This window comes from Alexandromys fortis, unplaced genomic scaffold, assembly GCF_014885135.2.
Source record: "Alexandromys fortis isolate MF-2015 unplaced genomic scaffold, M_Fortis_MF-2015_v1.1 scaffold_129, whole genome shotgun sequence".
Taxonomy (NCBI): Eukaryota; Metazoa; Chordata; class Mammalia; order Rodentia; family Cricetidae; genus Alexandromys; species Alexandromys fortis.
Genome location: NW_026068022.1, coordinates 4,655,906 through 4,667,508, shown reverse-complemented (window position 1 = coordinate 4,667,508; position 11,603 = coordinate 4,655,906). Strand labels below are relative to the sequence as shown.

Genomic DNA, 11,603 nt, shown 5'->3' with positions numbered 1-11,603 from the left:
CGGGCTCAGTCCTTAGATATTCTACCTCAGCCTTGAATAGCTATGATTATAGACCTGTAACTTTTCTTTATAAACATTCCTTTAGTCAGATTTTACAATTTTAAATTTAACCAAGTTACCAAGCCTTTGTATAATGCCCAGTGTCCATTTATCATCCATAAATTGTTTTGAGTCTTCTTTTATAAAATTTTCCTTTGCTTCTAGTTTGTCTGAGTCCATGGTCTTTCCCCCAAACTAGTCAGGAGCCTTGGCATATGCCTACATAGAATATGAGTATTTATGTTCTTAGGAGATCCTGTTTATGTTTATTCCTCTCTGTCATTTTTGAGTAAATGCTGTTTTATTTTGCCTCTAGATGCCATCTAGACTAGAAGACAAAGCACTAGGTTATTCATAAATGTATTCAACAGATGTCTAATGAGACCCACTGTGCCAGACACCATCCCAGGTTCCTTCAGCAAATAAAAAGGAGCCACACTCACCCGTCAGTCTTTATGTTTAAGGACCATCAGCATATGGGAATAGCTGTCAGCATTTGTACAAAAATTTTTTCTCTATGTCCATTCTTTTAGACCAAGAAATCCACCGTCTGAAAATGGGCATGGAAACGCTGCTGGTTGCTAATGAGGATAAGGTGAGGCATTGCTGTGCCACCCTGTTCTTTCCTCGTAGGCACCACTGACTCTATTTGGTCCCTGCTGGTCTCTGCTCTACTAGGTAGCGGCATGCTGTCATTGACAAGATATGTTACGGCCACAGCCTTTCAGAGGAGACTCATCTTTAGTACATGTTTATAAGCCTGGGAACTTTACCTACACTCAGTCTCCCAAAAGCAGCTTTGAGCCCTGCCTGTTCATGGTTTTGTGCTGAAAAAAATAACCCTGTGCTCACTAAAGCCAGAACTCTTAGCGAAACTCAGCAAGAGCCCCTGTGTGTGCAATTTACTCCTCACGGTAGAACTATCACAGTGATACTCCGCAGCATGCCGTGCCTCAGTTTCTCCTGCCACCTTACATATTTCATATCTGATTCCTGCACAATCATAAAATAACCTCATCCTCACCTAGCAAAGCACTTAGCTAGTGTCTCTGGGAATCACAGCCCCATATTCTCAGCTGAAGAGAGAGACTCAGAATGCTTGAGGATTTTGCACAGGGTCAGGCGAACTGGTGGATAGCAGACGTACCCATGTATCCCAGGATCTGTGTGACCTGAGAGTCCCCAGACTATAGCCTTGAAATAATGAATCCTTTCTTGGAATATATTCTGTTGTGGAATGTACTTCAGACTACTAAGGGACGGGTGAGGAAACTGGGATGTGTCTTACGTGTGTAGCCCCAGAGGGTGACCCAGCAATCAGAGGTGTTCTTCATGCAGGCTGTGTTAGGAGAGCAGGAGACAGAGTTATACTTCTGCCGCCATGGAGGCCTCTTCAGGCTACGTCTATAGCGGCCCATGAGGCAGACCTCTAGGCCTAACTGGACCTTGAATTTCTCTTTTGGAGGTCCTTAGAGGTCTTATATGGGGTTTTCTTTATAGTGTTCCAAATAAAGTTAACCAGTGGTGGTGCTAACCTTCATCTGCTCTTCTGCCATGGCAGGACCGTCGGATAGAGGAGCTAAAGGGGCTGTTGAACCAGTACCTAAGGGTGAAGGAGATGGTGATGGCAGCTCAAGGTAAGAGGAGGAGAAACCAACCCATTTCCCCTGAAAGACATTTCATCTCCTGTGTCAGAGGCAGGAGAGATTCTGCTATCAGGTCGCTTGTCCGCTGACGGGAGATGTACTGGAGAGTGGATCTGTGTGTAGATTCTTGGATGGTACAGATGGTGATTTCTAGAAATTTCACCAAATGAAACTTCTAGGAACTTCACAAGAAAATACAACATTCAGTGTTAGCTCTTGGGAACCCTCCCCATTAGAGGCCTCCAATCTGTCTTCTTAGGATCCACCTCAGAGGGACTGACAGGAGTCAGGCTGGGTCTGTCAGAGGCCTCGTGGGTTTCTCACAGGGTCTGAAGTTCCTGGCAGGTGTAGAAGACAACTTGGGGACTCTGTGAGTCTCCAGGTTCCCAGGTTGCTGTAGAAAGTCATGTAGTTCATGTGTACCACCCACACAAGTGCAGCATACAGTAGCGTGTGTATTCACATGAGCACAGTAGTGCTCATGTGGCCCATGCAGTGAAACTGGCTCTCCTTGTGGATCCTGCAGGAGCCGTTACTTCACACAGGAGGGTTGTTTTAAGGATATCTGATTCTGGCTGAGCTACTAACTCTGTTTGGAAACAAACTTTGTTTCTACTAGATTAGGAACTGACTTGTTCCTGCCCAAGGAATCTGCCAGGCTCTTGTCTCAGCCTCTTTTCTCTAATTCTTTTTGATCTTGGGCCAGATACCTCATGAGTCCTGGTTGCCTTTTGCCAAGGATTAAGAAAGCTAGAAACAAGAAGTGGCTACCTCTGTTCAAGGAATGAACTTTGACCCTAAAGTGACCTTCATGGCAGCCCTTGATTGGACATCCTGGAGAATTTTTCCAGTCACACTATTAATGTGTCTTTATTCCGATAAAATACCAAACAAGAAGCAAGGAAGAGAGGAAGAATTTATTTGGCTCACAGTTTGAAAACACAGTGTGCCATGGCAGCAGAAGTATGTAGCGACTCCTTGTATTCTGATTGGCCAGGAAGTGGAAAGATTGAACAGTGACCTCCAAGGATCACAGCTCAGCTCAGCAGCCCACATCCTCCAGTGAGGCTCCACCACTGAAAGGTCTCCCAGTTCCCAAAACAGCAACATTGGCCTGCGAGAACCAGACAGGGACACCCCATACTCAAACCATAGCACTTTCCATGTGTCTTAGTACTTCTGGTTTTGAGACAGAATGGAGTCAAACCCCTAAGCTGAAACAATTCTCCTCTGTATGTGCTAATGAAGATTACACACCATGAGGGCTTTGTGGTGTGATTCTTCTGAGCAAGTCTCACAATAGTGATTTGCTACCATTGCCTTACTATTTCCAGGGCCTTCCGAGAGAACCCTCTCAATCAATGAAGATGAAATGGAGGGGAGCATCAGAAAACGGAACACCACAAATAAAAACCCCGAGGACGTACTGAAACAAGAGGTACCATGCTTCCTCCCTCAGTGGGGTTCATGTGTCTTTGGGAGCATGCCTTGACCTGGGAAGGCATCTGGCAGGCGCCTGTCCACTATGCATCTTAAGCCCGGAGAATTGTCCTCAAGCGCCAGCAAGAAGGTTGGGGAGCAAGGACCCAGGCTCAGGCCTGAGCTCTGGCTAGGGACAGCATGGTGGCCACTGGGACTCTGAAGGGCAAGAGTTTTCTTCTTTAATTCGCTTTCTGTTTATATTTCCTCCTGGCATGTAGCACAGAACAAGGTAGTGTTTTATTTACCAAGGCTTCTCCAGAGTCTGATGCTGTGACTTATTCCCAGTGGACTTCAGCATATTTGGTTAATAAGTGAGTCCATCTTAAGACACAGGCATCGTCCCCAGCAATGTAGTCCTGCCTCCCACACACCCCTGTCAGCCCCTCTAACCTGCACATGGATTTTCTTCTCTTGCTTTAGAACCTGGTCCCACTCTGTCACTCTCTAGAACTTGGTTAAACACAGATAAGGGAACAGGTTCATAGACAGAGGGCTTGAGGGGGTGGGGCCAAAAGAGTCCTGAGCTCTAGAAATGATTAACTGTCCAGCTGAATCATTTCTTTAACGAAGGACCAAATGTCCTCCAGTGAAACCCTTCCCCCATTAGCGACTCAATGAAATACATTATGTTGCTGGTAGTTATACCTGAGTAGTAATCAGGACTTGCTCAGTTCGTCAGGTGGCAGTTCGTCAGGTGGTCGCTGTCATAAGCAGTTTGCATGGCTTAGTTCTTACAACACCCTGTAAGGGCTCTTGTTTTACTACAATAAGGCCGAGTTTCAGAGAGGGCAAGTAATAGTCTCTAGGTCACACTGTAGGTAGGTAGCAAAGCAAAACTTAAACCCAGATCTGTCTGACCAGCAAGCTCCAGTTTTTAATACCTGTGCTATGATGGTAGAGAAAGCCAGAAAGACCTGGGGCTTGAGGGAAAAGACAGAGTTCTGTGGTCAGCACATCAGTGAAGACTCGACTGTGTCCTGTCATTCTCATTGGCTCAGGCTCATCCTGAGATGGTGTTTTCCTTCTTACCTTCTCACTTCTCCTATTCAAGCTCAGTGTTCTCTCCTCTGATGTCATCTCAGAATCCCCCTGTGGAGAGGGACGTTTCTCCCCATCACACCATGTTATGTCTTTGGTGTCAGTGCCACAGCGGTGACATAGTTTCTGAACATTTCCTGCTATAGGATTATTAATCTGCCCCCTGGAGGGGATTATGCATATTCCTCCTATAGGGTTGATGTGGACACTTGCTGAGTGACTGTATCACTCATGTCCTCTCAGAGTCTCAGAATTTGACTCTGACTCACTTAAGCCCAAAGAGGGTGTTTTAGGTAGTGTGTGATGGTGACCCACTGAATGAAAAAAGGTAAGAGACAAGCTATGAAAGGACAGAGGCATTGGCAGCCCCCAAATTCTGGGAGTCTGCTGCTGGGACCTGGACTAATGTCTAAGGTCTAGAGCTTAGGGACAAAGGGTGACTTGACCCTGGTGGCTTGCTATGCTTAGTGTCTCTCAGAACTGCTGCATTGCTTGATCCACGATGAGCAAAGCATCCATATGAATGCACCTACCGTGGCTGTAGCCATGGGCAGAAATATTTTTCTCAGAGGAGTCATCAGGGGGACGTTTGGTTCCCAAATGATAACTGCCTTCCTTTGCTGCTCTTCTGTTTGTGAAACAGGTACCACCACGATGCAGCTCTCCCACCCCAGGGCCACCTCCCTTACCGCAGAAATCACTGGAGACCAGGTAGGATAATTGGACGAGGTAGATGGTGACTGGGCAGGTGTGGTGAGCATAGCCCCAGAGTTCTGGGCACAGTGTCAAGCCAGTCTCTCCTGGCTACTCAGGGATTTCTCTCCCATAGATTGAGAGTCACTGACATTGAGGAAAGACCAGTCAGGGGACTCATTGGCTATCATCCCTCTATTTCCACTGTGGCCACTGGTAGCATTGCCCTTTTACTATACATTTGATGTCCTTGGCAAAATAACCCCTATGAAGACGTGGGTCCCCTGAGTTGAATGCTCAGGGCAGGTAGAGGCAGGATGGAGGCTTGAAGGATCCTAGTAATGCTTCAAGCTGTGGCTGTCTAATATACTTGACTCCTCTCAAGGGAGGTGCTTGCAGATTCCTGTCCGGATTGCTTTTGGATATAAATACAAGTCAGCACCAGCATTTTTCCTCCCCCTTGACTTTGCAGACACTGGGTTTCCTTTGGGAGACCCAGGAGTCATCTCTGACCAGTACCGCTCACTGCTGGGCCATTCTTTCCCTAAGGTCTTATATGCGGGTGTGTACTATAAGGGGGCTTTATCTCTGACCTTCACTCTACTACTTGTTGCTGGATAAGCATCTGACATGCCCTGTGCATGAGTGACTCCTAGTGACTCCTCCCATGGTCACTGTAATTCCTTTCTTCCATGTTTATCTAGGGCTCAGAAGAAGCTCTCCTGTAGTCTGGAAGACTTGAGACATGAATCTGGGGATAAGGTCAGCCCACTAACCACTGTGTTAAGTGCTGAGTTACTCCTTTAGGCCAAGCACCGGGCTGGGATGCATAAGTGGGCCAAAGAAGGTTTGGGGGAACATGGGAGCAGGACAACAAGGTCAGAGCCATATGCCATGTCAAGCCAGAGCAGATCATGGGATTCTGGTCTCATCTCCCCCGTATACCTGGGATATCTGAAGGGGTTCTGAATGAAGGAGTAGGTGATTTCTGGAATACAGCCTGGGATAATCTAGAAGATTAGAAAGGTAGTTTAAAGAAGCCTAAAAAGCTCCAAGGAGGACTTTGTAGCCTTCGTGTAAGAATGGACTTGGCCGTGTGACTGGGCCCAGTGTTGGAGGGAACAATGGGAGGCTTTGAGCCTAGCCATGACTAAGCACAAGTTCTGCCCTGATGGAGCCTCTGGTGAGCCATACTTCATAATGTCTCCTTATCCCCATTGGAGTGACTTGGTGGAGATCCACAGAAATTAGAGATGATAGCCAATTCTCAGCCATGTGCCTCTTGGTCTATTGGTCAGACTTCTGGCAACTATCCAGGATATCTTTCATTGGCTAGACAGTGTCCTGTGTCCTGCTGTGAGGGGTGATCCTTTAACATGAAGGATGGGATGGTGTCCTTACATCTCAGTGCATCAGATGCAAATTGGCAGGTGGTTCTGAACTACTCAGTGTGACTAACACAGCTTTCTTTTTCTCCTCATGTTCCAATCTTTTTGTCACTCCATAGTGTGTCGATGGGAACCAGCTGTCCCTGGTGGGAGAGCCCAAGGTATGTTCATTTATGTCTTTATCACCTATCCTCGGTTGTAGTGTTTGCTAGAGTATTTTAACAAAGTACAGCTTTTGTAGCCTTAAAATACGTTAACTGTAAGAGTTAAGAAGGAGTGAGGAAAGAGGAAATGTCATTGTCGTGTAGTCCATATGCATAATGCACTTTCTCTGCCTTTATCTGTGGTATATCATTTATCATGATCATCCCTGCTTTGTAGGCTCAGAGAAAGTAATCTTTGATGAAGGGCTCTAGGCTTAGTTACTATATAGGAAGTGTAGTCTTCTACACAGAAGAATATTGACAGAACTCCTCTCCTGTGCTGAGATGCCATGGTTAAAAACACAGGTGTGCACTCAGGCTGCCTTCAGTGGACAAGTTATGTTATAAAAGCTCCATTAGAACCCATTTTCTCCTAGAATACCGCAGTGGCACATGACAGCAGCTTTAGGCTGGTAGACATGGACCAATATTGAGCCCATGGTAAACCGAAGCCTCGTATCAGTTTCAGCCCCACCCAGTCACCATCCGTAGCATTTTAAGAGGAATGTGCTGTGCATCGCCCTTCTGTCCCCCCTGCCTTGCGGAGGAGACACGAGACTTCACTGCATGTGCCTTGAGAAGGCTCTGCCTGCTTTCTCACCACGATGGCAGCATGGGGGCATTTCTGCTCTTCTGACTCTTTGTGGAAGAAAGACTATATTTGTAACCTCATATCTTGGTAAAAGGGCTTCTCTTTACTTCTGTACTTATGGTAGTCAGTGCTATGGTTAGCCAGCCATTCCTTGAGCCATGGAGATTGGTGAGCAAATGTCTCTGCCTGATCTTCTGTCCTAAAGCTTTGGCTATTCAGTCCCTTGTGTTTTGTGGCTCCTTAGGGCCCAGCCATCCCTCCTCCAGCCTCAGCTTCAGAGGAGCCATTCATGCTTATCTCTAAATAACAGATGTAACAGCCACTTACATCTCCTTGGCTGCAGCCGCTTCATCCTTCATGCTTTAAGACACTGAGCTGCTTACCATGGAAGATGAGAGATGCCGAGTGCTTACATAGAGTGCCTATTCCAGGCTAAAACTAGCTCTCCTGCTCCTCTGATCAGAATTACAATCTTGTGAAACCTCACTTAGCTCAACCTGTCCACCTCTTCCCTCCATATACACACCACCTCATCCATCACCACCACCATTCCACAGGTACAGTATCTTTTCCACAGCATCTCCTTACTGTGGTCATTGAGTTTAAACTAAGGCTTTTTGTTATAGAGTGTTCCATATGTCACAATCACCCTTGCATTCTGGCTGCTACCCATGACTCCTGCACCCCTGACTTGTTCTCCTGTGGAATGAGTTTGTCTCTCCCATTGCCATCACTCCAGAATTGAGTCCCTCCAGCCCCCTGTGAGTGCCTTCTTCTCAGCGCTGTACATTGTCTTCCCCCGTATGTGGGGCAGCAGACTTAAAAGCACTCATTTCTCAGTGGATTCTTTAAATTGCGCCCTGGGACTGATAGGCGTGACATTCTACATGCAGCCTGTGGTTTGCTTTTCTGGATCTAGGGTTCTTCATTGCTGGCCCCTTGGACCTGGCCTCTTCTTTGTCTGGGCTTCTGTTTGTCTGCTGGAAGCTGTTCGCTGGGCTCTGGGCATACTGTTTTCAACTAGTCCAAGAGAGGAATTGTTATTCCATATTAGAAAAGATAGAATAGAGGGCTTGAGAGTTTAAAAAGAAAGGGCTTTCCCTGAACCATTCTGACCCAAAACTTAGCTGTCTGTGTTGGCAGGCCACCCCTTTGTTCTGATTTAAAGCAGGTGGGTTCTGCTCTGCTCTTTGGCTCTCCAATGCCGGGGTTATACTTGAAGACAGGAAACGGGACTGGGGTCAGGTATTCCTTTCTCCTTCCTGTCCTGCCTTGACATGGCCCTTCTTTCTCCAACAGCTTTACTTCTTGGCTAAAGCAGAACTCAGGGAGCCTACTGCATTGCTCTCTGTTCCCTATGGGTCTGGAGCCTCAGCCATCCTTGGGTTAGGGAATATCTGTTTGTACATCATCAGCTCTTCAGAGTCCTCTCTGGGTGGTCGTGGTCAGGGTCTTTCTGCTGGCTTGGCCCTATATTAGAGACTTTTATATGCTGACAGCCAAAAACTCATATTGAAAGTCCTTGCCCATTTTGTATTTCTTATGTAAGATGGAACTTGGTGTCAGGCTTTTTGATTCTCTAGTCTTAAAAACAAAGCGACTATGTTCTTGTGTCTGTGCATACCCGTGCATCGGAGGTCAACTTAAGGTAGCTGATTTTCACTGAAGCAGGACTTCTTGTTTCTTTTGCTGCCTCCCCACTGCAGGCTGACAGACCTTCAAGTTTCTGGGAGATTGTCCTGTTTCTGCCTCACTTCTCATCAAAAAAAAATGCTGGGACTATGTGTATACCACTATGTCTGGCTCTAGGAATTGAACATGGGTCACTGGGCCTATGTTGCTAGTGCTTTTACCTGCAGAGCCATCTCTCCAGCCCACAGTTCTGTTTTGACTACTCCCTTCCCATGGTCTGAGTCTGACTAAATATTAGAATAATCCAAGACGCTTGTTAAAAATACAGACTCCTAAAGTGGGTGCATTTTCAGAGGAGCCGATTCACAGGGCCAGGGAGGAGCCTGGGAGTTGGTGTTGTCTTTGATAGTGCCTCAGGGGAGAGTGAGGCAGCTGCCAGCGAATGAGCTAGCCCTGGGAAGCTGCTGGGCTGTCCACAGGTCTGATCATGCCTGACCTCTCTGCCCTGCAGGTCATCACAAGCTTGAAGATGCCATGCTTTCATCTTTGGAGGTTCTGACGTGGCTACTCATGGACCAGTCTTGTCTCTTTAACAGTCTTGTCTCCTCTGTCCGTATTTCTCCTTCTTAAGCTCATCTGGGAGGCGCTTGTCATTGTGCAGTGAATGAACTGAATTTCAAACAGCTGCCAGGACATGGAAGCAAACTGAATTCAGAAATGCAATGCTCACTTGGCTTTCAGTGAACGAAGCTTCAAAAGGCGCCTTGGTCTTGGCAGCCATCCAATCCCACTCTGACTTTAAATTGGTTCTACCTCTCATAATACTTTTCTTCTGGGTCCAATCAAGTGATCTGTAGTTGATGTCATCTTATTTTCTCTGTATTCTCACATTTGCAATGCATTTTATATGTTTTCCTCAGGCTTGCAGCATCAGTAATCTTTATATACTTCTTGACAAAATAAGTGCTAACCTTTCTCTCTAAATCAGCCTGCTTCTTTGGGGTTTATTTTTAGGCAGGATCCAAGCACAGGGCTTGTTGCACCAAAGTGGATGATTCTAAGTTCCTAATGGAACTGGGCTGGATTGTAGCCTCCAGCCCCCCGAATGTATACTTAGGTTCTTGGCCTGTCTTAATATGACATTGGGCAAAAGAACCATTGTCACAACACAGACATTTCCTGCTCTCTCCTATCGGTGCTGTTCCATGGCCTTCCATCAGTCATGGTCTGTATAATCTGTGGTCATGGCAAAGCCCTGGGCGATCTGCCTAGGTCTGGTATGACCAGGCGTCTTACTTAGCAAAAGCTCTCTTCCCTGGTCATAGGAAAGCAAGTTTGGGGAGAGCAGGGACATCTGGACCAGACTACCATTGATCTCCTCTCCTACCAGCTAACTATGGCTTGTGTTTTTGAGGAACCCAGGGGGAACACATGACTATGAATTCACTAAACCTCTGTCGTGGAAGACATGTCACAGGGCTCTCTTTTGTGAGCACTTACAGTTATCTCTGGATTTGGGTTTGATGCCATCTCTGTCTTATTGTGTGGGTAAATCTTTACCTTTCTCCTGGACTAGGAGAAGCAATCTTAGAAGGATCTTTGAGACAAACTAAATGAAAGTGACTCTTGAAGAAAGGGTTTATGCACACACAGACTTCCTGACTGGTTTGAGCTGAAGTCTGATGGTTAATTTGGCATCTTTCTTTCCAATAGGACAGCTCTTTCCCAGCGGAGCAGAAATACCCTACATTACCTGGGAAGCTCTCAGGCACCACGCCCAATGGAGAAGCTGCCAAGTCTCCTCCCACTGCCTCCTCCCAGCCTGACTCTTCAGGGAGCAGCCTACTGAGGCTGAGTAAGTATCCAGCCCCTGGGTTGGTAGCCTCAGGAACTCTGTCCTTAACACATTAACTGTAGCTATAACTGCAGCCCACAGTAGGAATGGTGGGGGTTGTTCCTGGGCGAATTGTGTCCCACAGTGCCTCCACTTTTAAAGATTCCCTGTGTGGATAAGCTGCTTCTCGAGTTATTGTACCTCCATTCTCCCCCTCTGTCCATTCTTCCTCGAGTCCCTGCCTGTCCTCCCCACTATTGCTTTTTCTCATGCTCTTAGACATTTCCATTTATTCTTCATGACCTGCTTTCTTCATTCGTCATCCTGGTCTTCTCTCTTCCATTCTGCCATTGATATGGCCCATGTTACCAATAGACTGACAGTATACGGACTCCCAAGTCAGAGTAGTTCAGATTCAGTCAGCAGCAGAGGATTTGATGTGGTCTAGGAGTGAAAACTTTGGTGTTCACAGAGTTCTCCCTACTTACCCCTAATTCCTCCACCTCCTTATGCCCCTGGGCCAGCTCATGCTTTAGTTCTTGAAACCCACATCTGCGCTGGGCTTCCATAGCTCCAAATAAACCCTTAAATAATTGTGTTCAGTTAGACTCAGACTGTTCCAAGTCATTTAGTATGAGTTCTGGCACCTATGCAGAGGCCGCCTATGACAAAGAGTATCTTCCCCCCACCCCCGCTGTCTGGCTGCTGATCCTCCCTCCCTGCCTGTGGACACCTCAGCTTGTAAGGAAGTGGCACCAGGATCCTTTGGTCTGATGCCTTCTCTCAGCATGCTGATTCTGTGGATCAGACTTGGTCACTCTTTGCCTTGTCCTTTGTGGGGTTGTTTTCTTTTCTGTTTGAGTTTTTCTCTTTTGCTCGATGATACTCTTTTTATTTCTTTGCTCCCCGTTACTGTTGGGCTGGACTTTGGCCTCTCTTGCTTCTTCATGTGGCTTCTCTGCTTCTGGCTTGCTGGAGATCGCGGCTGGAGTGTCAGTGCTCCTGTATTAGGTACTGTGACTATTCCAGGTGAGACAGAATGTGAGAATTCCTTGG

At 46.8% G+C, this 11,603-nt stretch overlaps 1 protein-coding gene across 8 annotated transcripts in view; it reads left to right on the top strand.

The window, feature by feature from the left end:
- The window catches only part of Ppfibp2 (PPFIA binding protein 2), a 152,927-nt gene that overhangs the window by 124,770 nt on the left and 16,554 nt on the right, over nt 1–11,603 (top strand). For all 8 annotated transcript variants that reach the window (XM_050163277.1, XM_050163278.1, XM_050163276.1 and 5 more), the window contains 7 exons: nt 573–634; nt 1,601–1,676; nt 3,020–3,123; nt 4,849–4,916; nt 5,603–5,660; nt 6,406–6,447; nt 10,427–10,568. In XM_050163277.1, the coding sequence (XP_050019234.1) occupies nt 573–634; nt 1,601–1,676; nt 3,020–3,123; nt 4,849–4,916; nt 5,603–5,660; nt 6,406–6,447; nt 10,427–10,568 (552 nt within the window). The remainder of the gene's footprint in view (nt 1–572; nt 635–1,600; nt 1,677–3,019; nt 3,124–4,848; nt 4,917–5,602; nt 5,661–6,405; nt 6,448–10,426; nt 10,569–11,603) is intronic.